The sequence below is a fragment of the Mauremys mutica genome, chromosome 12, assembly GCF_020497125.1.
Source record: "Mauremys mutica isolate MM-2020 ecotype Southern chromosome 12, ASM2049712v1, whole genome shotgun sequence".
NCBI classification, from domain to species: Eukaryota; Metazoa; Chordata; order Testudines; family Geoemydidae; genus Mauremys; species Mauremys mutica.
This window is the reverse complement of record NC_059083.1, coordinates 65058525-65085640: the sequence shown is the minus strand read 5'-3', so window position 1 is coordinate 65085640 and position 27116 is coordinate 65058525. Positions and strand designations below refer to the sequence as shown.

The following is a 27116-nucleotide window of genomic DNA, read 5'->3' as shown; positions in this document are numbered from 1 at the left end:
TAGAGAGCCCAGCTGCATGTATCTGAAGATCTGATATTTGTATCGGATACTTTCTATTGTGGGTTTAGTTTCTCGTCACATTTTTGACTCTGAAGTAGCATAGTCCAAAGGTCAGTTCATATAAAACAAGCCACCTGCAGGTATAGGCTGGCGCCCATGAAAAACACTAGATAAAAAATCCTGAACTCTTAGGGCTGGGACCCATATGGACCGTCTCATACTTTCAAACTCCAGCTCTTGGGATGAGATAAAAACCGGTCTAGTAAAAAGCTATCGTCATTGAACAGGAGGCGGGAATCCCATATTGTCCCTGTCTCTCTCCAAAGTACAGGTTTGGAGCTGGAGTTCGAACGCTCTAATTTGCTGCTAGTCTGCAGAGTAGCCAATGGGCTGATTTCCAAGTGTTCAGCACCACAGCCGGGGCCAGAACGTCAAGAGAACTCAGCTCCCATTTGGGCACCAAAATAAGTGGCTAGATTGTCATGTTGGGTGCTAAGGATTATTTGTTTGAAAACGCCCCTAATTTGGGGCCCAAAATCAGAGCTGAACTAGTTTGAAAATAGGCCCCCAATTGCAGGTGCCGAGCACTTGAAAATCTGGCCCCTACAAGGGAAAAATCAGGCATAAAATTGAAAAAAAAAATCCTAAAGACTAAGAACCATTTCCATGAAATTAACAAACAAACCCCATGGAAAGAGAGAGACAGCCATGCACACAGCCCCCTTGGAGTGATTCATTCAGTGATCAGTGCAGTACAACTGTCTAACCAGTTAAGATGGATTCTCTTGCACACCTTGCTTCTAAGCAGTGAAAGTGAAGCAGGCTATTCTGTCTGCAGCATGTTCATTGCATAGGCGGGGGGAGGAGAAATGCAAAGCGGCATGGAGGAAAATGAACTAGATTGCTCAAATTCTTTCCATTTTAATAATCTAATGTTACTTGTATCATAGATGAAGTTTCCTTTTTTTAATGATGGATTTTTAACCTGGCAGCATCCCTTTAAAAAGAAATGAAGAGAATCCCTTGCATATGATTAAGGGTGGAAATCAGGAAGCTGCTGAACCTTAGTGTTGGAACTGAGGTAAAATCAGGCTCTTGCTAACCAGGGAACCAATCTTTCGGCTTCTGAAGGAACTAGTTTTCTCTCTGCACTCCTACCTGATGGTCACATTTTTTTTCTTTTTGGGTCCCCAGGAGGGTCCCCTAAACAGCTGCTCTCAGACTTCACTCCTGGCAGCAAAGCCATGAGAAACCACCATTTCTAGGAAGGACATCACACCATTGTAGCAACCTGCATGGAACTTGGAGGAAGGAGAACAGGTTTCAGGAGGCACCAGGAAGTTAGCCTGTGTTCACAGGGCTAGAATGCTAGCCGCAGTTGCAGCATCTCTTAGTAAAGGGACAGTTCAGTTTTACAAGCAATGTTATCTTCTCTATTACCCAGCATGAGGTACATGAAACATGGTGGCAGTGGTCAGTCTAGTGAGACCCATGTCAAGGAACAAAGTAAAAGCAGCAAAGAGTCCTGTGGCACCTTATAGACCAGGGGTCGGCAACCTTTCAGAAGTGCTGTGCCAAGTCTTCATTTATTCATTCTAATTTAAGGTTTCGTGTGCCAGTAATACATTTTAACGTTTTTAGTAGGTCTCTTTCTATAAGTCTATAATATATAACTAAACTATACTTGTATGTAAAGTAAATAAGGTTTCAGAATGTTTAAGAAGCTTCATTTAAAATTAAATTAAAATGCAGAGCCCCCAGGACCCGAGCAGTGTGAGTGCCACTTAAAATCAGCTCGTGTGCCGACTTTGGCACCTGTGCCATAGGTTGCCTACCCTGCTCTATGTTTATGTTAGAGAAGGCAAGTCAAGGAAATGCGCCTTGCACTTGGAGCGGAAGGCAGTGAGCTTTGTGATGGTCCTGAATTCTTGTGGGAGTTCATTCCACAATCTTGGGTCTGTCTCCCATCCTGCTTTATGCTGTCCCGGGCAGGGAGAGTCTCTCTGTGTTTATACAGGTAAAGCACCCTACGGCCTCAATCCTGATTAATGCCTTTGGGCATCAGTAAAACAGACTATTGTAATAGAAATGGTTATTAATAATAACATGACTATTTAGCCTATTAAACTGTCTGTCTCAGTAAAATCACCTGGCATTGAGTTTCACAAGTTAACATTGTGGTGCATTAAAACACACAGAGCTGCTTTTTTATCATCAGATATCTTTATTTTTGTGTTCGGCAAAAGGGCTGCAAAGCTACACCCATCTGGTGTTCTCTAGCCCCTTATTTATTAATTCATATGCCTCTCTCCTCTTCCTCTACTCCAGGGGTAGGCAACCTATGGCACGTGTGCCGAAGGCGGCCCGCGAGCTGATTTTCAGTGGCACTCACGCTGCCTGGGTCCTGGCCACTGGTCCGGGGGCTCTGCATTTTAATTTAATTTTAAATGAAGCTTCTTAAACATTTTAAAAACCGTATTTAAACTATTGTTGTATGTAAAGTAGTTATATATTATAGACTTACCGAAGAGACCTTCTAAAAACGTTAAAATGTATTACTGGCACGCGAAACCTTAAATCAGAGTGAATACACGAAGATTCGGCACACCATTTCTGAAAGGTTGCCGACCCCTGATATAGTATATAAAACAAATCCAAAACCAGACACTTCCCTGCGCACACTTCTCCCCCGAGGAGCGGATGAGAGAACAAACATTAGACATGTTGCTTACTGCACTGCTGAGGGTGCTCAGATATTATGGTGAAAGGTGCAGTGTAAGAACCTAGAGAGACTATAACTTTTTAAAGGACTGTGAGCTGAATATGTCTCTGTACTTAAACAAGCTACAATACAATTGACAAGGACTATCATAGCCTCGCGCTTCAAGGATCACCAGTTGCAGAACTAGGTGTATTACAGGGACTGGCACCTTCATCTGAAGCATCAGGCATTGGCCACTGTCAGAGAAGGAAGCTGTTGATCTGCCATGACGTGGCAAGGCCTGTGCTCTCCCAGTGTGGGGAGCGCCCGTAGGATTCAGGAATGCTCATTTACAGTAGCTGCAGGAGCGCAGCACTCTTACGGAAGAGAAGAGGCTTGATTCTCAGTCATGCTGAGGCCCCTCACACGGGGAATTCAGACAGGGAGTTTTTATTTCCGCATTGTGAAGCTCCAGTGGTAGAATATTAATGAAAAGCATGTTTCTGGCCAGAAGAATGCCTAGGAAACGTGGCCGCCTAGCACCCCGGAGATCTGTTCTCCATCTGAGTCATGTTTCGTTGATTCACCAAAACCAGGGTTTTTTCTTTCCTGCTGCCAACACTGCAGAGCCAGCAGAGCTGTGAGAGAGCAGGATGCTTTCTCCTCTGCCTGGGACACCAACCGCTGAACTGCCAACTCCTGTCACGATGGCTGAAGCACAACCAGGCAGACTATGAGGCCATGACTCAGACGAAACTGGAGGGCCCAATTCTCCTCTCCTGTTCACTGGTATGCAGGCCCATTGAGAGACATGTAGGGCCCCAGTAAAATAATGTTAGCTGGGGCTGCACTCCTTCCATTTCCTTTTATTTACCCAGATGTTACAAATGTTTTGGGGGGCCCCCTGGGAATAGGGACTCAGTACAACCGCCCCCTTCCATCAGCCCTGCTGGTGTGCAGCAGGGGTAACGCCAATGGAGTGACTCTGGTGTACGTGAGATCAGAGTCAGACCCCGAGTAAGAATCGGATCCACAGATCGCAGCCGGATTGCCAGGTACCAGGCACAGCTCAGTCTGCTGGCAGGCAAACTGAGCCGATTTGCCCAGGAGTCAGTGCTGGAGAATAAACCTGGAAAACTGACAACATAATCTGAACTGCCCAGAACCTCACTTAACAAGATTTTCCTATGTTCCCTTTAACCCTTACTTTACTGTGTCTCAGAAGTGCTTACCCAGCACATTTGAAATTCCTCCCTGAATCGCAGCTTTTAAATATTGTTTACTATTAACAAATCTATGTCATTGGATTTTAACTCTTTCCTCAGGCTCTACATATACCCATAACCCTCCTGCATTTCCTTCTCCCACGCTGCTGAGACAGGGCTTTCGAAAGGATGAATCATTCAAGAACTGCCTCTAGTCATGTCCCTTTCTTTCTCCAATCTTGGACAGAGCTTCATTGCCTGGCGACTCTGCAGTGCACTCTTTCCCTCCCCAGCAGAGACTGCTGACAGCTTAGGCCTCCAGAACAGAGCGAGCATGAGAAGCAAGAGCAGAGTATTGGGTATCGTATCCCCAGTGAAACGGTCCCAAGTCTGAGCTGTGTGTGCAAACCAGCCTCTGTGCCCCTGAGTTAAGAGACATACAACTACTACCCTTGTTTAGTGCATATCACATACCACAACTATTTGTCATCCACAGGCAGGATGAGGATTTAACTGGGGGCTCTGTTGCCTGGCTTCCCTGCCAACAACTGCATGACACAACTAAATCAAGGGAACTGAAATCTGCATAGACCCATCGGATTCCAGCAGGGGTCGCTGGCACACCCAAGCTAAGTCATCAGCAGACACGACCGTTTACATACTTTGCTAGTGACCCTTTGGAAGGGGCCAGGCTACCGGAGGTTAACTAGAGCTGCTGCCTCTGTGGACTACTGTACCAGGGTCTTTCCTGCCCGTGGCTCCCTTGCACATGGGGTACCAAGGATCAGCGTGGATGGGAGGTATCCCACCCAGAGTTACGTGGGCTCTTTGCTACTGTTAGCTATTGCATTTAGGTTGCATGGAGTGTCTTGTATTGAGCAGTTCCCAAAATGAGCAGGGGCTCCGGGGAGCGGAGATCTGGCACTTCTCTTGACTAAAGAGAGCCTCAAATCACGTGACTGGGGCCAGAAATTAAAGCCCTGTTTCTTGCCAGCACTCCTGTTTGTCAGGCCCCCTTGTCCTGGGAAAATATCAGCGCAATAGAAAAGCAGCAGCAGATTTAAAAGATCGGTTCAGTGCCGGGTCCGACTGGCCCTGTTCTGCAGAACTTGTCCCGTTCCCTCTGTTGTTTATCCTCTGCCTGGCCGAGGCCCGTGCTGCAGCGATAGAGGATTAACCACGTCGGAGCACTGGTATTACTGACACATACACACTCCATCCCTTGGGTCAAGGGCAGCTCCCAGGAATGCTTTGAAGTGGCTCACAGCAAAGGAGGGAATGTGGGGAAGAGAGGGCAAGAGAGAAGGAGCACACACGTCATCCGAGCTGCCCTTATTGGAAAAGGGCTGGGAGGGGCAGAACGCTCCCACAGGCCAGTCTCAAGCTGTGAGCGCTCTCAATTCCCATTGACAGCAAGGGCAGGAGTTGCGGGTGCAGGGCCGCCCAGAGGATTCAGGGGGCCTGGGGCAGGGCCGGGTCTTTGGCGGATCCCTCTCGGAGGGAAGGACCCGCCACCGAATTGCCGCCGAAGAACGAAGCGGCAGCGGTAGAGCAGCCTAAGTGCCGCCGATTGTGGCTTTTTTTTTTTCCTGCCGCTTGCGGCGCTGGTACTCACCGGGCGGCGCTCCAAGGCTTCAGCAGCATTTCAGCGGTGGGTCCTTCAGTCGCTCCAAGACTTCCGCTGCACTGGTGGACCCGCTGCCGAAGACCCAGAGTGAGTGAAGGGCCCACCGCTGAAGTGCTTCCGAAAACCCAGAGCGGCTCACGGGGCCTGGGGAAAATTGCCCCACTTGCCCCCATCTCTGGCCAGCCCTGTGCGGGTGCCCAGCACCTACCAGGATCAGGCCCTTAGGCAATCACAGCTGGTCTGTGCTCCGTCAGGGTTGTGCTCCCTCTGTCGAGCACTGTTAAGCCTCCCCAATGGTACTTCGTGGCACAGACTTGTGTCCAGACAGACAGCAGAGGAGTTACAGATGCCTCAAGGTTTCCAACTGCAGAGCCCCAAAGTCCCCCACTCTCAGCCCACTCTCACCCCCCCCCCTTGTGCGACTGCTTCCCCTGGTCCTTGTGGTTTTCTTTCCAACCCTGATGCCCAGTAGGGCGGTGCTGCTTGCCTCAGCCCGGTCGCTGCTTTACCCAGGCCAACTCAGAGCGGCCAGAACATGCAGGCTCCAGAGCAGGTAAGAAGCAATCTGCTCTCCGCCCCAGCACACCCCCTGGCCCTCACCAGGGAACCACAGACTGCGTTAATGGCTGCAGAGTCCCAGCCCATTCAAAGTAGCAGCCCCTGCACCCCTGGCCTTTCCAAATGCATTGGGATTCCTTTGCTGGAGGGGCCTCCTGTCTTCTCTATGGGACCCTCAGAGCTCTGTATGGACTCAGCCCTATTCTCAGTCTCTGGGCTCAAGTTCTAGGGCAAACATTCCCCCATCCCCACCCTTGGCTTTTAATAATGAATAGTTGTCAAGGCCTCAGCCACTGCTCAGCATGAAGTCCTGCAATGCTGCAAAGCTGCTTGCTGAGCCCCGGTTACCTGACGCCTTCTGACCAATTGGCAGCAGTTTGGGGATTAATCTCGCGGACATGCGCCATTAGTTGGGGTTTGCAGGGAAGGACAGGAGTTGGATGTATCCGGTTTAGTTGCCCTTCTATCCCCACCCCCCACCCCAATACGCACACTTCACCAGCAACTTGAAGCCAAAGACGTGCCAACTGCATGAAATCAACCCCCTTTTCCAGGGTTATACAACCAACCCCCAGCTCAATGTGGGAACACATGCAGCCAGGAGGCGCTGTCCTAGGAGCAGAAGACTCCTGACCTATGACTGAGTCTCCGTGCAGCAATACAAGCATTACTGGAGAGGAAGATATTGTCTTTAACACAAGCTTTGGCATGCTGAGAGAGCTAAACCACAACCCAGCCATATGAACTAAGCAGCCGACCTCCAGGCTCTAAAGGCATCCTTAAGTCAAGAGCCAGGATATTTTCTCTCCCTGACTCCGAGTCCTGAGCTAACAGTCTCAGCATTCATCTGCCTCACTCGGTGCGGCAGATTGGAAAATAAAAAAAAATAAAAGAGAGAGCGAGCGAGCAACGGAGAGACTCAAATGAAATCCAGACCCAGAAAACGGTTTCTTTCTTCCACACCCTCCTCTGCTTCTGTTGGAAACACAGGCTGTCTGGAGAACTTAGAAGGATGAAAAAAAAAAACCCAGAACATTATAAAAAAATAAAAGGAACCATTGAAATCAAACCAGAGCTTGGCCAGTTCTTCTCTTAATATGCAGACACTCTGGGGGAAGTGGAGGGGGAGCAGGGGAGAGTAACCAAACAGCAGAGATAAAACAATCAATAGCCTACCTGAAATGCGGTCCCTCTCCATTACTACAGGATATATTTAGCATCCGCGTGTCACGCCGTCCCTTTTTTCGGTGGCGTCCCCTTCTTTCACCCACTCTCCCTCCCTCCCTCCTTTCTTTGCCTCCTCCTCCTCCTCCTCCTCTTCCCAAAAAAAGCTCTTTGTCTGGTCTAATTTCTTCAATCTGTTGCAATCATGAATGCATCCAAATTACCACATTTCCATGTGCTGATCATATGTTTGTGCTCCAAACTGAAGTAGCTTTGTCTCTTTGAAATGAAAAGAAAGATTGAGGCAGAAAGAGAGAGAAAAAAAAAGAGGGGGGTACATGACCCGCAAATTCAACAACCCCCCGAAATACTCCAGCGCATGTAGACGATGACAAAGCCCAAGTTCTCCAGAGCACAGTCTTAAAGCTGCAGCATGCGCAAATCCAGGAGACTGCGGCCGTCTCCGTGGCTGACTCCTTTTAGTATCCACCAGGAGATGCTTACACAACTTGACTCCTTGGAATAACAGAGCAACACATCCAGCTTCTCAAATCTCTCCCTGCTTCCCCAGTCTTATTTTGTTGCTATTTCCTCTATCCCCGGCCCTCCTCCTTCGGTGGCTAAAGCATTTGAAAGAACTAAGATCCTGCTTGTTTTCCCACCCAGCCAGGTCTGAAGTTTCGATTCATGCATAAACTATTCTGCTGATGAAGGCTGATTTCATCCTCAGGCAGAGCATCACGGTTTCCCTGCTACCAGGAAGGACCCGACTGCTGCACATGTTTAGTCTCCCACCAGAGCCCTGCTGGAGAGGTTTACGGCTGAATCTTGGCAAGCAGTCCCTGCTTCTCCTTCACATGAACAGCCGGCTATGCCAGGCCCTCCCCTCGCTACACAAGTGATAAGAGAAGAGATTTCTGAAGCCAGCTGGAAAACGATAGTGAAACCTCCCCTTCTAACCCAGCGGTGACAGGAGTCAGGGGCTGCCCTGTCATCCTTGAATGGACAGAGCTGGGCTTCAGAAAGCACCATGTGCTCCCTTCCTGCACAGCGATGAGATAGGGGCTGGCAGTGCACTGAGTGTGCAGAGTAAATGGAGCAGCCATTATGAGCTCACGCGCCAGTCTGGACATCAGAGCTGCTTTTGTTGAGGACAGGAAGGGGGAATGCTGGCAAGGACTCTGGGGCTGGAGGCTCCTCTATGTGGAAACTGCCACCTGGACAGCTGCCAAAGCCAAGCAGAAGAGACGTTGGTTAAACATCTCCCCCTGAGAGAACACCTGTACCAGCTCAATACATACTGCCTGGGGCCTCAGCGTGGGAATAAGGCCAACCCCCTGATGGGACTTGAACCCACAGCCTTCTGTCTCTGGGACAGAGCTTTGCTTGCACCTTCTGTTACTGCAGCAGTCACACTGCTTGCTACCCAAGCCACAAGCCATTCTGTCCATGGGACACACTGCCTTGAATGACCCAGGAACCGTCTCTGTGACTGCAGCAGATCCAGAGGATGGCACTGAGCGGTGAAGCACAAAGGGTACCAGCAGCAGACACGTCACTCAGCAGCTGGGCAATGAGAAAACTCCGCTAATTCCTCAGGCCGAGAGTCAACAGGCCAGATGCAAGGGCCCCAGCCCCTCCCCTCAGTGTGCATGCAACAGAGGCCTGGCCCCGCAATGAGAAAGCAGGGACTGCCACTAGGTGGCAAGGAATGGAAAGCCGTTATCGTTATTCTCCTGTCGCATGGGTGTCGTTTGCAAAGCCTGGTGTGCCAAAAAGCCAAACATGGCTGAGAACTTCCAAACGGGATGGTAACAGGCCATGACTCCCAGTGCTGCTTCAATGTGGTGAGATTCCAAACAAAAAGAGCTCTCGGCCAGGTTCCTTACTGTTTCCATTGCTTCACACGGACTCAACAGACATTCTAGGCATTGTGGGAGACACACCGAGGTACAATCCTGGAATCTTCTTATATGGATTATTATTTCTACTACAATAGCCCAGATGCTCTGATCAGGGCCCGATTGTGCAAGGCACTGTACATGCACCTATAATAAAGACAGTCCCTGCCCCAAAATGCATACAGTCTATATGGAAAATTATGTGTATTGCAATAGTATCAGACACACGCCCTTAGGAATGTGGACTATGAAAGAGGATTAGCTCATGATTATTATTTGTATTGCAGTGGCACTTAGGAGCCCTGGTCATGGCCCAGGACCCCATTGTGCTAGGTCCTGTACAAACACAGAACAAAAAAGACAGTCCCTAAGCCATTATCGGTCTGGATGAATAAGCTTCTCATGAAAGAATCATTGGATTAAGGGAGCTGTGAAGAAACGTATCTTATTTTTTCTGGGTTGGATCTACTATCCATTGGTTTATGGCAGCAGTACTGAAAAATCCCCCAAAGCTACACATTTTCTAACATGTGTGATGATGGAATCTGGTTGCTGCCAAAGCCAGAGAGGGGAACAAAGGAATTGCTGCAGGGAATCAGACCATTGGCCCCTATGGCCAGTGCCAGCTGCTTCAGAGAAAGATGCAAGAAACCCTGCAGGAGCAATTATGAGATAACCTGTTCCCATGGAGAGTTTCCTTCTGACCCCAATAGTTAGAAGTTGGCTTATGCCCTGAAGAGGTAGGGATTAGATTCTCTCTCATATTCTTTTACTATGAGAATTCTGGATATTCTTGCGGCTCATATAAGAATAATCTCTAGCTTTTCTACAGCACTTTTGCACCAGTACATCTCAAAGGAGGTCAATATTATCTCCATTTTACAGAATGGGAAACTGAGGCACAGATCAGTGACAGTTACTCAGCAGGTCAGTGACAGAGCCAGGAACAGAACTCAAATTTCCAGAATCCCTGTCCAGTGCTCTATTCACTAAGGGTATGTTGCCTCTCAATGTCTAGAGGAGAATAGGTGATGCTTCTCCATCCACAAAGAGTAACTCTTTACTTCCTGTCCGAAATGTAAAAGGGTAAAAAGCCGTAAGTGTCGCATAGCTACATGCAGCACAGAATCCAATCCATTGCCTCCCACAGGGAGCCTTCATTGACAGTCTCTTCATGCAGGAAGCCAATTGAAGGCTACAGAGGAAAGGAAAGAGTTAAGGGGAAATATCGAGAGAGGAAATAGATGAATGGGAAGGAAGGAGAGATGCAAAGCAGCACAAATAATGCAGCATAGGGGTTTTAACCCATCAAGATCTGGGTGGCTCTGGACCTGCCAACCTGAGATGTCTCTCACTGCCTGCTAGCTGCAGTGGGTACAGGCCTGAAGGTGGGAGGCAACCAGTAGCTACTAGCCGGGTGTTCTATGTGCGGGATTTTCTTCCTCCCCTCCCCTATGACTGGAAATAGCATGGATCTAGTGACTCAGGGCTGCTGTGCCAAGGGCTGGATTTGAGTGCTTCAGCCTTTTTTTCCTTCTTGGTTTGGGAGAGTTTATGGAGTTTGCTTTTATTTGCATTCATATTTGTATTTTAAACAGCTGGCAAAAGGGCCTAGAGTCCTCAATCGGTGCTTTATGGTGTAGGAATTGTATAAATCTACATAAAGTAAAACAAAAATACATAGCAATTGCTAACGGCACTTGTTGGTGAAAATGCAGATTTTTGATTATTTGTTTGTTTTTGCTCCTTTGCATAATACTGAAGCACCTGAAAGAACGCCACTAAGACCGCAATGCGTTTAAGAACATGCTTATGTTTAAGCACATGCTTTGCTGAATAACTGTTGTACTCATCCATGACCTTAAGATAAGCACGTGTGTAAACAGTTTGCTGAAGCAGGAGGGGGGGCTAATACAGTAGCTGCTGTTTGTTTCAATAATTTCTAAGGAAGAGGTTGGTAAAACATGATCTGGTGACAGGGCTTCTCACTGATGCTGTTATTTTAGAGATATACAGGCACTTTAAAATCAGTCGTCCTGATGGAAAGCGCTGGGGAAAGAGGGGCGTTGAAGGTCACATGGATCTGACATCAAATGGAGCCACTCTGATTAGGGCTGACCATGAAATGTGGGTCTCAAAATAAATGGCTTCTGCATCTCATTTTGAATCCATGAAAACCAGCCCTTATTTTTTAGAACAAAATTGACATTTGGGACTTTTCAATGTCAGTAGGACATGGACCATCCTTGGAATTGTTGCTCCTTGTGAGAAACTGGCTGTTCTGCAAATATTTTATGAAAGACAAGAGAGAGAGAGAGAGAGTGAGTGAGTGTGTGTGTGAGAGAGAGAGAGAGAGAGAGAGAGTGAGTGAGTGTGTGTGTGAGAGAGAGAGAGAGAGAGAGAGAGAGTGAGTGAGTGTGTGTGTGAGAGAGAGAGAGTGTGAGTGAGTGTGTGTGTGAGAGTGAGAGTGAGAGTGAGAGTGAGAGAGAGAGTGTGTGTGAGTGAGTGAGAGAGAGAGAGAGGTATCCTGGAACAAAATGGCAACTCGCATTGTGTTGGCCTTTTATGAAGGCCCTAATCCTGGTGCTGTGTCTGCCCCCTGAGAGACACTGACAAAGTGCAGGAGAGGCCTAGGACGTTATGGATTGGCCGCTCCGCTAGAGGTTTATCCGATGGTTTTCTTGTGCCTGGACTTTTTTTAAACATTAAAAACCCTTGTTAAAAAATACAGGTGGAGTCACAAGGCCGAGTTGTTGGCATTACACAGGGCCAAAAAAAAAAAGCGGTGTGAGAGGGCAAATTAGGAGCAGCCTTTAGGGAAGAACTGTGGACCATTTTGAAAATAGCCTCCAGTTCCCTTTGGGGCTGGGAAGCTTAAACAAATAGGAACCTTGATCTTCCAGCCTCCTTTAGGCTTGCTGAGCCAGGCGGGGGTGGGGGACAGCGTGAGGCTTCCATGCCTTAGCCTCCCGCTCAACCAGTGTGTTTGCTAACTACGACGGGCTGCAGACACAAGGCATCTCTCTCCGATGGGGCGTTGGGGAGGAAACGGCAAGCAGGAAAACAAACAGAATCCAATTAGAGGCTAGAGTTTGGGGTTTATATATAGCGTGTCTTCCACACCCGAGTCAAGAGACCCTGGAGCACATTGCAAGGCAACCAGCTGGGTGCTGGCAGTGCAGCGACTCTGTGGACAAATAAAGCAGCCATTATGTGGTCAGCGAAAGCTCACACACAGCTTTGGATGCTGGATCCCATTGCACCGAGGCAGGGGGCTGTTAGCCAGGACATTGAGATGATCCAGTACATACAGGTTCTTTAATTCCAACTTGGTGGCCGCAACAGGGACCTTGGGATGAGACATGGAGAAGTTCTGTTAGCAGGTCCTCCTGTCTGGCTCTCTAAGTTTCCTAGCATGTGCATCACCATGACACCTGGGTGCCTGACACAGAGGGTCTGAGTTCCTCCTTTCTTTCAGTTAAGGAGAGAATTATTTTCTAGCACAGCTGGTGCTCATATGGGATGAGTCCAAGGGCTACAGCCTGAGCTTTTCAAAGCTGTCTGGGTGGCTTGGATAGCCATTAAAATTAATGGGATTTGGGCATCTACATCATTTTGGGGGGAGGGGAGTCTGTACACCCATATTATTATGGGCTGTACTGGAGTCGCATGGATTTTAGAGTCAGCGCAAGAAGCATCTGGTTGGGACAGTTTGCTTCAATCCCCTTCTCCCCTAGTAAAGCTCCCAAGAGTCCATCCCTCCTGACACTTCATTATTCCTACTGTAGCTGCACCTACGGCCCCCAATCAGCCAGCAGGGCCCCACTGCACGAGGTGCCACACCAGCAAGTGATACAACGTCCCTGGCACACGGAGCTGCCACTCTCCCTCCTTCCATCTTCTTCCCATAAAACACTAACTGGGTTATATTGCTCCTGCTCCTGCTCCTGCCCCGGCACTCAGGCTGCTGGCGAGCGGAGTGTTGCATGCGAATGCACAGACTGCAGGCCCCTAGGTTGGGCTGCCATGGATTCAGCTAGTTACTTTACTTCTCAGACATCCACAGTGCCTTGGAGTCTGGAGCACCAGAAACGGGAGGAAATTCAACAGTGTGAAGCACAAGGCCATGCACTTAGAGTCTAATAAGAATTCCTGCTATAAGCTGGGGGCTCATCGGTTGGAAGTGACAGAGGAGGAGAGACACCTGGGTGTGCTGGACGATCACAGGATGGTGAGGAGGCTGAGAAAAAAGGCAAATGCAATCCTAGGATGTGGTGGGCAAGGCATTTGCAGTAGAGAGAGAGAAGAATTAATGTCATTGTACAAGGCATGGGTAAAATCTTGTTTGGAATACTGTGTACAGTTCTGGTCATCCATGTTCAAGACAGACGAATTCCAACTGGAACGGGTGCAGAGAAGAGCTACTAGGATGATCAGGGGAACAGAGGGTCCATTTTATGAGAGGAGACTGGAAGAGCTTGGCTTGGCTGAGAGGGGATGTGATCGCTCTCCGTGAATACCTCGGGGGGTAATCACCAGGGAGAGTGAAGAGCTTATAAAAGATAATGTTGGCACAAGAACAAACGGGCATAAACTGACTATGGACAAATTCAGGCTGGAAATTAGAAGGTTTCTAACCATCACAGGAGTGACGTTCTGGAACAACCTTTCAATAGGAGTTGTGGGGGCAAACAATGTAATTAATTTTAAGAGAGAAATGGACACATTTATGAGTGGGACTGTCTGATGGGGTTGCTTGTGATGGTAGGGGGCAAGGCTTGGCAGCCCTGGGTGTTCCCTTTCCAGTTTATGTCTTATGTTCCTAAAATCTCATGCTTCAGGGCTTCAGCTGGTCACCTTGCAGGGGTCAGGAAGGGATTTCCCCCACCTTTTGGTTTGTTTGTTTGTTTGTTTATCTCCTTCCTCTGAAGCATCAGAGATGGCCATGGGTGGAAATGGGACATGGGATGGGGAGGGCCAGGGCTCTGAGGTGGCACTGAACATTTTCTCTCTCAGGTACTTGGCTGGCTGGTTCTTGCTCACATGCTCAGGGTCTAACTGATCACGCCTATGTGGGAATGGGAAGGAATTTTCCCCCAGGTCAGACTAGCAGTGACCTTAGGGGTTTTTCACCCTCCTCTGCAGTACGTGGGTGTGGGTCACTTGCTGGGAATTTCTGGGTATATTTCACGTAATCATTTCCCTGCCATTGTGGGGGCACAAACAATCTAGGCTCCGGGGGGCTGTGTTGCTTTGGTCTCATTTAGCATGCAGGTGCTGGGAGGTGTTGGTGGCCTGTGATGTTCAGGGGGTCAGACTAGATGAGCCAGTGGCTCCTTCTGGCCTTAAACTCTCTGACTAGTGGCCTGGGAAGCAATGAAAGGAGGGTGAGGGCAGGAGGCAGAGTGGTTGTGGATGAATGTGTTTGACTCACACTATGTGCAATGGAACATGTCTGGCTGTAGCAATGCAGATTCAGGCGTGGCGTGATCAGGTGCAACTCCCTTACACCAGGGCTGGGCCCATTTACACCTGGGCTGAATTTGGCCTACAGAGTCATCATGTTAGATCAGCATCCACTGAGCGTTTGTTCCAAGAACCCCCTTCTCGCATGAATAATTTGGCACGTCCTTGGTGACGTGCAGGTTGGGGAGGCCCTTAACGGAATTCTACCACTCCTTTGAGAGGTGGATTCCGGACAATCATCCCCTCGCAGGGATGCTGCTGAATCATCCCTGCCAGAGATGACTTATCCCAGGGGCTCCTAAAAATGCCTCTGAAGACCAGATTGCACCGGGTGCCACGTATTTAAAATATAGGTATACACTGAGGGAGGAGGAGAACCCCAGCTACCCCCGCTAGGTCTTGAGATTCACCCTGCCCCTCGCTCCTTCCAGTTATACAGGCTGGACGCTGTGCTGCTCTGTCAATAGCCCCAGGAGGACAAACACCCCAGCACATGGCTCTCTATAAACCTTTGTTTGACAAGTGCTGCTACTTCCCTCCCTTGTTATTTTCAGGAGAAAGCATATTTGTTTGAAATAGGAAAACAAGTGTCTACATTTCCTCAGCTCTTACCTACCCAGCCCTGAGACAACAGGCACCCCGATCACAGGCTCTGGGGGGCACATTTTAGTGGCAGCCTCTTGTTAAATATTAGCAGCATTCACTTCATGTCCCCATCCCCAGGCCCGTATGGAACATTTATTTAATGCTCACACAAACTGGACTCGATTTCACTTCCTGCTGCGAGCAGCGTGTGTGTCTCTTTAAGAGGAGCTGCTGGCTAGAACTCTGTTCCACCCTGGCTGATTCCCTTCGAAGGGCAGGAAATCCCCAGCATATCCTCTCCAGCCTTTCTGCTCACACTTCAGAATTAATGCGCGGATGTATTAATAGCTGCTGGCAATGCAGAATGAAAGGGGAGGCGGAACAACTAGACTCAGGACCTCGTGGGAGCTGGTGTCAATTCCTGAGCAGTGTGAACTCTCCTAATTCAGTTCTGCTCAGCTTCCCCTCCTCACACCCAGCCCTGTGTTCTCAGTAGGACCCCATCTCTTCTGCCCATCCAACCCAGCACCTTGCTTGAGTGTCTATAGGGCTGGGATGCTTCCCCCCACACACACACTGAGTGGCTGATGGGACAAAGCACGGTCCTGCGTTTGATTGCACCTAGTCCTCTGCTGGATGAGGATCTAGCTACTGTGATCTGTGCTCTCATCATCTCCAGGTCAGGTCACTGCAACGGCTCCGACCTAGGATGGAGAACGAAGGCCACATGAGAGCTACTAACCTAACCTATGCAATGGGCATCACCCTACCTCTTATGCAAGGAAAACAGCTGATTGCACCCCGGCCGCACACTGCATGGCTCCCAGTTCCCAGGAATACAATTCAAGGACCCAGCTCTATTATTAAAGCCCCTTCTTAATAAGCCAGGGCCTTGGCTTCCTTGGCAACTGTCCTCCCTCTGCAACCCAGCAAGGCAGCCATGCCCAGGTGGAACCTATGACTGTCCCAGGCGTGATTATCAGGGAGCAGGGCTTGCCACATAGCTTTTGCCCTGCAGTAACAGCGTGGGTAGCCAGACACCTATGATAGGTGTTTTCTGAATGCAACGCAGTCAGATGCCACTGTGGGTCAGATCCTCAGCTTGTGTAAATCCAAGCAGCTCCACTGAGAACAACAGAGCTACCCTGACTTACAGCAGCTGAAGATCTGGCCTGGTGGAGATCTTGGTTTTTCACTTCTTAGAAGAACAGCTTTCTGGGGGAGGGACTTCCCTTCCCACACATCACAGTGCATAGGGCACTGTCCTGAGAGGGGCACTCCCGGGTGTCATCCCTCCCATCTTTTAGCCAGCGCGGCCACTTCCAGCAGTTTGTCCCGACAGGATGGATTTCGCTGCTTCATGCCACTGCGTCATTACAAGGGCCATCATCGCGTTGCCGGGCAACACCACAAAGAAACTTTGCCATGGGGTAACATAGCAGGATGCCATTGCACTGGCCCAAGGGAGCCTCTGGGTCTCATCAGTGGTCTTTCAGGTCCTGCTAGCAGAAGAGACCCACCTGTTAAAATAGGAACTATGCTGCAAAAGCCAGACTGGGTTGGCAACACTATGGGGCTTGCTAAGAGTGGCAGAATCTTGAAGGCCCGGGCAATTCTCAGATCATCAGGCCTGCTTTTAGGCACAAGGAATTCAACTGGAAAAATTCAGGCCAGCAGGAGCTGATCCAAGTCCCATGAGTCACTGTATTTTGCTACCTGATCCGCCCCGGCACCCACAGGAATGATTTTCATGGTTCCCAGAATTCCATCCACATCCTTTAGTGCCTCGCAGCTCAGCATCAACTGTCCACGGTAGCTGATCCCCTGCTTCCATTGCAGAGTAAACAGCAAAGTCATCCAACCGGAACGACAAGGACACAAAGAGAGTGGCCGCGTTCCCATCTCTTCTGCAGCCCTGCTTAGAGGACAAATTTAGAGGTGGGTGAATGGATGCTCTGTGCCTAAGATACAATTAGGGGTTTCGATAAACACTAGACGGTAGCCGGATGTTCCTGCCTTGGAGGCTCACAGCATGCCTGTGGTGTGAAGCCAGCAAGATTTCTCCAAGCAAGCCAGAGTCCTGGAAACTGCCACTTATCCCCGGCTGACATCAAGACACAGGACAGCCGAGGAGGGAAGAGAAAGTGCAGAGAACCCATCAGCGGGTCTCACAACAACCAGCCCTTGAGAAAAGTTTGCAAACTGCCATTGTGGAGGTGAAAAGAAGTGGGAGAAAGCAATCACAGGAGAAAGAGAAACATGTGCAGCGAGGGGAATTCCTGGCTAAACATAGCTACCTAGGAACTAGCGCCGAGCTCGCTTAGACAATGGCACGCTAGCCATGCTTCTCTCTGATTGAAGCCAGACAACTCCTTCCTCGCACCTGATCCCCACTCTGTGCTGCTGAATGCATTCCTGTGCTACATAGAAGAGGTGGGATCATGCTGTATCCCCCCCCCCTCCGCACGCACACACACAAACAAAACAGTGGAATAATCTCAACAGTACCTGTCAACACCCTGCCTGGAAATATTTCACCTCTTCTCCCCCAGACACCGGAGAAGCTGCCTACAGCCTCGTTCTCTGCTTAGCTCCTGTGCGTGTGAAGTAGTTGGCGGTGCTTTCAGGCAGGCTAAGTGCCTTCCAGCACCGCTGCCCCCCATCAAGGTTGTTGTGTTCCTCACTGGATACATGTTGGCGCTGGGAGGGTTGATAATGAACGCGCGTCTCTCTCTCTGGGTGCACTGTGTTCAGTTAAAGGGGGATTGTTTTGTTTTGCCTTTGCAATGGAACGAGACTAGCAAAGTAAACCAGACAAAGCTAAATTCCATTGTGACTTCTCCCCTTCTCTGCTCCCAACCCCCCCGCCTGCCCCTGCTGCAGCAGCTTGCCATATTCACTTGAAAGGGCCACAGCTTAAGGAGTTTACTCCAGAGGCTGGCTGGTACTGAGACTATAAAGAACCTGATTGACGGCCTGTCCAAAGGCAACAGTATTTCAGTAATGCCTCGAGGCCCCAACCCAGATCAGGGCCCTGTTGTGCTAAACACTGTACCAACACACAGTAAGAGAGACCTTGCCCCAAAGACAGCACAGTCTAAACAGCTAAGACAGAAAGGAAATACCACTATCCCCGTTCCACAGCTGGTGAATTGAATGCTTACGATGGTAGAGGGCAAGGGACAGCAACTCACTTCCAGTTTACATCATACGTTCCTGAAAGCTCATGCTTCAGGGTTTCAGCTGGCCACAGCAGAGGTCAGGAAGGGATTCCCATCTCCCCTCCTCCAATGTGTCCTGTTGGTGTTTCTAAAATCTCCTTCCTCTGAAGGATGAGGGATGGCCACAGCTGGAGATGGGACACTGGATGAGGTGGGTCAAGGCTCTGAGGTGGTGCTGAGTATTCTCTCTCTCTCTCTCTCTCTCTCAAGTGCTGGATGGTTGTTGTTCACATGCTCTGGGTGTAACTGATTGCCATGGTTGGGGCCAGGAAGGAATTTCCCCCCAAATGGCAGTGACCTTAAGGTTTGTTTTTTTTGCCTTCCTCTGCAGCGTGAGGGTGCAGGTCACTTGCCAGGTTTATCTGAGTATATCTCACTTGATCATTGCCGGGGTCTCTGACAGTGGTGCAGCTCACTCCCTCCTGGTCTCTGCCTGTGGGCTGTAACATTTTGGTCTCATTTCAGTTGTTGGGCTGAGTGTGCAGGTGCTGGGGGATGTTGGTGGCTTGTGACATAGAGGTGGTCAAACTCGATGATCTGGTGGCCCCTCCTGGTCTTAAACTCCGTGACCCTAACACGCCAAACCCAGAATATCCCATAAATCAATAAGCCTCAAATATTCCTCAATATTTAATACCACCCTCTCACCTGGACCACCCCATATACCTAACAAACCAAAATGACTCACGATATTGGGGTCCCAACCAGAGATACTGTAAAGAGAGTGCTGAGCACTTGCCTTCCACAAGAAGTCAGACCCCTTTAAGAGGTCTCAGGCTGTGCACTCAAAACCTGAGGTGTGGTGTATTGAGGACTGTGTTGGAATTGCAAGTTATCACTTTAAGAAAGGGGGGGGGGGAAGTTCCTGGTCCTACTTACAGGGCTCTGTAGCAAAGCACATGAGCAGTGGCAGCAAAAGTTAGTTTGGAAAGAGCCAGCTCAAAGCAACATGGTGTGAGTTGTGCCTTGCTGCCTTTGGGAGCAGCCTGTTTTCTCTCTCTCTGTTTTGGGGTTCTTGTGTATTATCTGAATTCTAAAAAATAAAGTAGTGTTACACTGCAACCATCCAGCAGGAATCCTTTATGGCTTTACCTACCTTCTCTGTGTGAATGCTGTGAGTATAACACGAGGCACCCCAAATCACTAGTCACTTCTGAAACTCTTAGACATGAACACATAAATCACTATAAACCTCACAATCCTGAATACCAGAACCCCCCCTTACTGCCTGCAAACCATCAGATACGTTGGTGGTGTCTACAGCCGCGTGTACGTTATGCATGATGCATATCATTGTTGGGGGCAAAGTCAGCAGCATTGGACTCTCCCAATGGCAGCGGCGAGGAGCAGCAGCACTGGCCTCCCCCGACCCACCCAGGCAAGTTTGGCCCCGCAGCTCATCTGTCATAGTGGGGCCAAAAGTGAGTGAGTGGTGCCATGACTTGGTGCACAGCTGCATCCCATCGATTCAGCTTCAGCCTTTGCTTTCTGTCCCCCGCATCCTCCTCTGCCCTGCTAGGAACACAAAGGGGACACATTTCAAATGCCAGCCTGGCACTAGCGACTAAGAGGAGGGAGTGACGCACGCACATGTGGGCACTTTTTGGCATAGGGCTGCACACAGCTGGGGTAGCCCGCCTGGTGCATAAAACAAAAGGGAATAGAGACTGCCCCAAGAAATTCAAATGACCTCATATAGGAACATGTTCAAGGCAACCAGGCTTCAACAACCAGCTGTTAACTCCTTTGCTGCTGTGTCAAAGTGAAGGTCAGAGGCCAGGCGTCAAAGCATGAGCTTCCATCAGTACCACAGTCTCAGCCCCAAACACTGTTAGTACCCCTAAATCTAAGCTACTGTGCTTTGAACCATTATAGCCGAATGCTTAGAAGGGCAGTTTTCAGCATGCCACTGCCACTCCAGTGAAGAGTCATTCAACTCGATAAAGCACCCTCAGTTTTTGCATCCTTCAGGTCTCTTGGGTCTGCTAAAAAGAACTGGAAATCTCATGGCAGCAAAGTCTCTCAGGAGACATTCGGATCATCCCTGCTTCTGGTGAGACTGGAAATGCTACAGTTATAGCCTTGATCACCTGATGTTGGCAGTGGCCTGTGAAAACGACTAAATGAAAGTTAAAAGTTGGGGTCGTCTAAAGCTCTGGACAAATGTTTAGGTCGGGTTTTGTTAACTGCATTGTCTCACCTGTCACCTAATTCCAACCTATCTCTGAAGTTAACCCTTTCACTGCTTCTAGGCATAAAGAGAGTGACAATGGTCCTATGGGGGAGGCAGGACCCTGAGCGTCAGGAGCCCTGGACACTAGTCCCTGCTCTGCCATGAACTCGCATGGCCTTGGGGAATTCACTTAAGCCTCATCTTTCAAAAGTGTGCACTCATTTTGGGTTGCCTCCATTTTTGGTTGCCCGAGTGGAAACAGCTAAGGTGTAAACACCCACAGCTCCATTCGCTCAGCCCCTCTGACCAGCAGGCCAGACATGGTTCCATTTAACATTAAGGCATACCAGATTCACAGACCCTGTAAAATGTTTTGGCCTCAGCATCCCCATCTGTACAATAGATCCTTTCCTGTGGGATCTCTCACAGTGATGCTGCCATGAGATTTCCAGTTCTTTTTAGCAGACCTGAGACTTGAAAGATGCAAAAAAATGTAGGGTACCCTATCAAGCTGAATGACTCTCCACGGCAGTGGCAGTGGCATGCTGAAAACTACCCTTCTAAGCCTTCAGCTATAATGGTTCAAACCACAGTATCACAGAATCTAGGATGGGGTATTCATTGCCTAGTGTAATGCCATTGGTGTCAAAGGAGTTACACCAAGGATGAATTTGCTCCCATACCTGTAGTGCATTTTGAGACCCTGAGTGGAAGGCGTTACAGATATGTCAGGCATTGTTACTCTTCCACCGTGTCCCGACATCCAGTAGGAGCGATCACACAGGATGGGTAAGGAATGGTGTCCTTAGCCTCTGTTTGTCACAGGGTGCAGATGGATGGCAGGAGAAAGATCACTTGATCATTATCTGTTAGGTTCATTTCCTCTGGGGCACCTGGCATTGGCCACTGTCGGCAGACAGGATACTGGGCTGGATGGACCTTTGGTCTGACCCAGTATGGCCATTCTTATGTTCTTGCACTTCCTGAAGCAACGGGAAGTGAGGCCTGCTCTGCTCTCAAAGAGTTTGCTGGCAAACTTTGCTAGGGTAGATAGTTTATACCAGCAAAATGTCCTTTTATCAGTATAGCTTATACCAGTTCCCCTAAGCCAGACAACTATAACAGCAGAAGGATCTTGCCACTATAACAGTAGCTACACTTGGGCATTTGCTAGGACGGCCAGGTCAGCAAAACACTAAAATAAAGAAATAAGAATCCCTTCCCCAAGTGACCTAGCAATGGCAGCAAAGCTCCCAGCGCAGCCCAGGCCTGAGGATGGCGAGGCTGCACAGCAGGTGCACTGGAAAGAACGTCACCCAACAAGACACCTTGATGAAGCTGGTGAACCACGTTCTAGAGACGAGGGCTGGACATTTGTTGTGCTGACCTGGCCATCCTAGCAAAAGCCCAAGTGTACAGTGACAACGTCCTTCTGCTGGTATTGTTGTCTTGCTTAGGGGAACTGGTATAAGGTATACCGATAAATGGACATTTTGCTGGTAGGGAATCACGGTTAAAGTTTTACATTTGTAGGTAAAACATTTTCTCCCTGCTCCATCTATAACTCCAGTCCTCTTGCTCTTTAAAGCCATGAGATAAGAGCAGTAGCTCTGATAAGGAGTCGCCATGCCTGGGAAATACTGTCAATTGGCACCTAGTTCAGTGAAGGCCGATAAAAAATCTCTCTTCCTCTGACCTACAGAACCATGAAAAATCTTAATGGCGGGGGAAAGGATTGAGTTGTTCTACGATTTCATTCGCTAAGGATTCCCCTGGAACTTGAATATTTTAAAAAAGGTCTCTGAGCTTAGGGATGGATTTTGCTGCCTAGGGCAGTGACTTTATGGTACTAGGTGTGGGCAGGAGCTGTGAACCCCCACGACAGCGCTCAGGCCTGACCTGCCTTAACCTCTCCAGTGCCTCCACTCCTAGGTCCCTCCCACAGCTATGTCATTGCCACACTTTGTGGTGAAGGGGATTTTACAGTGTCTGCTCAGACTTCGGTAAAGAACATCAGCCTTTCATTTCATCACCAGCATCAGTCTCATGAGGTCTTTGAATTAAGTTCTCTGGAGGCCCCTACTCATGAGATGCCATCCCACACTCCCTCACCTCTGATCGCTCTTTCGGTCCCTTTATCCCTTTCTCTGGGTGGGTTAAGAGGGGAACGAAGGGTAACAGGACTGGGGCATGGTGCTTCTCGCCTTGTGTCCAGTAGGATCATTTGGAGGGTAAAAGACAAACCTCTCGGATGAAGGTTTTCATGCTATTGGCGAGTGTCCTTTATAATGCAACCCAGATAGCTGGGCCTGAGCTTTGTGCTTCTCTAAATTATGCACTGCGCTTCCAAGCAGCCTCAAGATAAACTGCGGTCGGTCTTCAGCCAAGTGCTGATGGTGCAAAACTAGGGACGTTGCTAGCACTCTGCCTCTCGCGGATAGACTCACTGTGCCTCCCCTGGATTGCAGCTGGCTCTGGTGTAATGCCTCTCTATTGGTCTGGCTAGCCATGCAGCAAGACAGAGAACAAAAGCCGGGAAACCTGAGGCACCTCTTCCTCTCTTACCCCTGTGGGAGTTCTCACAAACAAATCACCTGATCCAGAAACAGATCTAGTAAAGGAATAGTTTCCCTGCATCAGACTTAAAGGCCTTCTCCTCATTAGGGCTTGCCTGCACCCCAAAAGTATACTGCTTTAGCTGCACCCCAATCTGCGTGCTGCGCCAGCACCCCACCAGAGATGTTCTTTCCTCTGGACAAAAGCCAGAGAGTAGCCTGGAAGGAAACCAAAGTACAGAGCAGCTGGCATCCCAAGATGCAGATTCTCTCCACTCAGGTGCTTTGGGGCTACTCACAGACCTGCCAGGTAATATACACTCCTGCTTGGCTGGCAAGTGTCAGCAAATATTTTCACTCACTAGCATTCGTCAGGGCTGAATCTGAAGAAGGTTCAGTGGGGGAAGCCCCGCCCCCGCAGGAAACACATTTCAGTGGCACATTAGGTTGGGAGCTAGAGTTTGCCATGGAATTTCTGATTTAGGGCTTCTGCTCTTCTCTCTCCTCCCGCCCAGCCGCCACTCTTCCTAGAGAGGAGCCGCCTGTTTCCAATTGCATGTTTAATACAGACCCCAAACCTCCCACATTACTCAGCCTGATGGACTGTATTCCCTTGTTTAATTGTCGGGTGACATTGCCAAACCCAGACATTTGTGCGTCCAAGGGACTCTCAGCAGGGCCCCCTCCAACTCTTGTGGAGCAGCCATTTCTTGCTGTGCAGTGCTGCTGACCGTGGTTACTGAGCACTGAAACTCAGCAGTCAGTCTTGTTAATCATCCTGCCTGGGCTGCGCAAATTCCCAAATGACGCTGAATGTGGAGTTGGAGGGGTGGGGAATGGGAGCAAGTGACCACGGATGCAGGGTGCGGGGGGGCCATCTCGGTGGGCGTGGGGAAGAGGGCTAATAACAATTCCTTATTTGTCTCTGTTCCACCCCTGAACAGGCTTTGCTGGGTCCAGCTCTGTAGCTTCAGTGATCAGACCTTAGTCAATCCCCATACAGCGGCTGCAATGGCACCTCTATCCAGGGTCCGCGTATGGCCCCCATTACCATGGTCTCTGAGTGCCTCAAACAAACACGTCTATGTATTTATCCTCACAACTCCCCTGTGAGGCAGGGCAGTGCTATTATCCACAGGGTACAGATGGGGACCTGAGACATGTCACTTGCTCAAGGTCACACAGGAAGTGTGGGAATTGAGTCCCCCGATAGCACCTTAATCATTGGACCTCCCTTGTGTCTAGGGGGTGTCCTGGAACTGGAGGTGCTGGCCTGCTTTTAGATGACTGGCAATGGCAAAATGGCACTGGTACAGGGAGGAGAGAAGCTGGCGATGACATCACAGGTTTTCAAGTTGGCTCAGGGCCAGATCTACAAGGGCTCAGCCCCCAGCAGCCCCCATTGCTTATGGCTGCTGGGGGCTGAGCCCTTGAAAATCTGGCCCGCAGGGTGCAATGGCTGTGTAAAGGCACCTTGGGGGGGCGAAGAGCCCCACACCATCCCTGACTGAGCAGCAGTTATAGGGGAAACACCACGATTGTCCCCGTTATAAGTGTTCTGAGGTGCAGGGCAACAGAGGGGAGAGAGGAAATTTGGTCCTGAAACGAGGGGAAATGGAGCTGCAGTTATATGGAGCCGTAAACATTTACTGCAGCGTAAACCAAAGCACTGAACTGCTCGTTAAGATGCTCAACATGAAAAAGTTTATTAAAATTAAAAAGGGCTCACACCTGAAAAAGGGGAAAATATATAATTAGAGTCTGAAGAAACCAGAATAATTCTGTGTCTTTCAATTTAGCATCTCTGCACTCCAGTTACCCTTGGACTTCTACTGAGTCCTGCTTCTGTCTTTGGATATAGCTGGATGAGGACATACCACACCAGAAATCAAGACAGCATCATTGTGTTTGCATATGAAATGAATTAAAGTGCACTAGAAACTAAGACCTGACTTCAGACCATTTCACTGGTGGCCAAGAATTTGAAGCCAGTTTTCCCAAGGAGAAGGCTTAGTGCATGAACCCCTATCATCCAGACTAGTGTCACCTCCCATCCCCAAATTTGCAGGAGAATCAGAGTTTTTAAGAGGGATCTTCAGGGCTTTGCAGCCTTGTGACATTGCATTATGACAGTGTCCTATTATGATCATGTATTTGCATCAAGATACCAAAACATTATGAGAATGCAACATCATCACCCATAGACTCATCCTCAGGGCAGGCAGAGGCAAACATGTGACATCATGGTACAATACCACAGTATCAGCAGGTGCATATTCATTCTGAAGCATCCTTCAGTGTATCCTTTGGGGACAACCATAACCTGAACACTCAGCTGTAGCCTTTGAATGGTCACTTGACCCAGTATCTGCCAAGGACCAAATGCGAACCAAGGCCATGGTCCAGCAAAGCACTTATGCATCTAATTAAACTTCCAGCACATTTTCTGTAGTTAAGTCATTGCTCCAGGAAATCATTATTAGGATAACTTTTGCCTCCCGTGTGCACCAGGAAGCAGCAAGAACCTGCCATAAGAAGATCTGAGATTTCAGATACCACATCCAGGGAATGAGGACTGGGAAGAGGTACAAGTGGCCAAGAAAGCAAGCAAAAAGGGAGAGAGACTGTGAACATAAGACTGCCCAAGGAGAGATGTAGCAAGGTGTTGAAGGAGAGAGTGGGAGTTCTCCAGGGGATCTGTTGATTGAAAAGTGATAAGCAATCCTAAAATAATAATTAAAAATTAGATAAATTCTTCAGCATTCCAGAGAGAAGGAGGGGTATGGGGGCGGGGGTAAGAGATGCTAGCAGCTGTCCATACATTTCCTGGGGAGGCAGAATAAATATGAAAGAAAGTTACTATCACACCAAAAGCGGTAACGAAAAGAGAAGAATGTTTGCAATGGGCAAAGCCCAGAGGCAGCTGGAGCCTCCCAGAATTCCGAGCAGTGGTAGGGGGCACCTCTCTCAGCCCCTTGGGATACAGGGCAGCACGGACAGAACACAGGGATGATAACACAGGGGCCAGCAGGCTCCAGAGATGATAAGATCACACCAAGTAAAACAACAGAAGCTAGTTCTGTTAGAAGCTTCTTGTTGGTTAATTTATCCTTGAAGACCAAAGGCCTCTCTTCCTTCAGCAGAGAAGTGTTGGGTGGGTCATTGCAAGGCAGGCATTACCTTTAGTGTGGTAACTCTGCCTCGCAGGAATCTGCTTCCGGGGGCCCAGTTCTGCAAGGTGTTCAGTGCTCCACTCATAGCAGGCCAGATCTTGCCCTTCTGAAGACAATAACAAAATGTCCTTGACATCAGTAGGTGCAAGATTGGGCTTTGCAAGACTGGTGCCTGGCTAAAAGGTTAGCTCCATCTCCATGACCCAGTCAGTCCTGGGCCCCACCCATACTGAGGCCACCAAAAGCAGGGGTGCCAATATTTATTCTATCATGGTAGTGGCCAGAGGCCTCGATCAGGCTCAGAGCTCCACTGTGCTTGGTGCTCTGCAGGCAGTGGATCCCTGCCCAGAATACCTTACAGACTAAGGAGACAAGCAACAGGCAGAGACAGAGGAGAGAAGAAATCTATCAGCTAGATAGAATTGTTCCATACACCTGCTGTTTTCCCTGTGCTTTGCATTACATAAAGGTATATCCACTTCCTCCCAGCTGCCTCCCCCTGCCACATCATCACAGGCTGGGTTATTTCTCATAGGCCTGGCAGCAGAAGCAGGTAGCTTGTAATGTTCTGCTGAAAACCTCTCCTCTGGGAACTAGGTACCTGTCTCACCCAGAGAGCTGAACTGAGGCCAGCAAGGACAAAGGAAACTACAGTCCTTTAACGGAGATTCCAGCAATGGGGCCTGCCAAGCAGGATAGATTGAGATCTAAAGAGAGTTACATTGAACTCCTAACCAGTATTTGCAGATTTTTTAAGGGCTTGAGTCAAAGCCCACCTCAGCCAATG

At 49.2% G+C, this 27116-nt stretch overlaps 1 protein-coding gene across 3 annotated transcripts in view; it reads right to left on the bottom strand.

Annotated features, from left to right (window-relative positions):
* SEPTIN9 (septin 9) overlaps positions 1–27116 on the bottom strand; it is a 260626-nt gene that overhangs the window by 186788 nt on the left and 46722 nt on the right. Inside the window, exon 1 of one of the 3 annotated variants that reach the window (XM_044983497.1) lies at positions 7268–7368. The exons of the other annotated variants lie outside the window; for them this stretch is intronic. Within the exon in view, the coding sequence (XP_044839432.1) occupies positions 7268–7289 (22 nt within the window). The 5' untranslated portion in view covers positions 7290–7368. Of the gene's footprint in view, positions 1–7267; positions 7369–27116 lie in introns of those variants that run through there. 3 annotated transcript variants of the gene reach the window in all.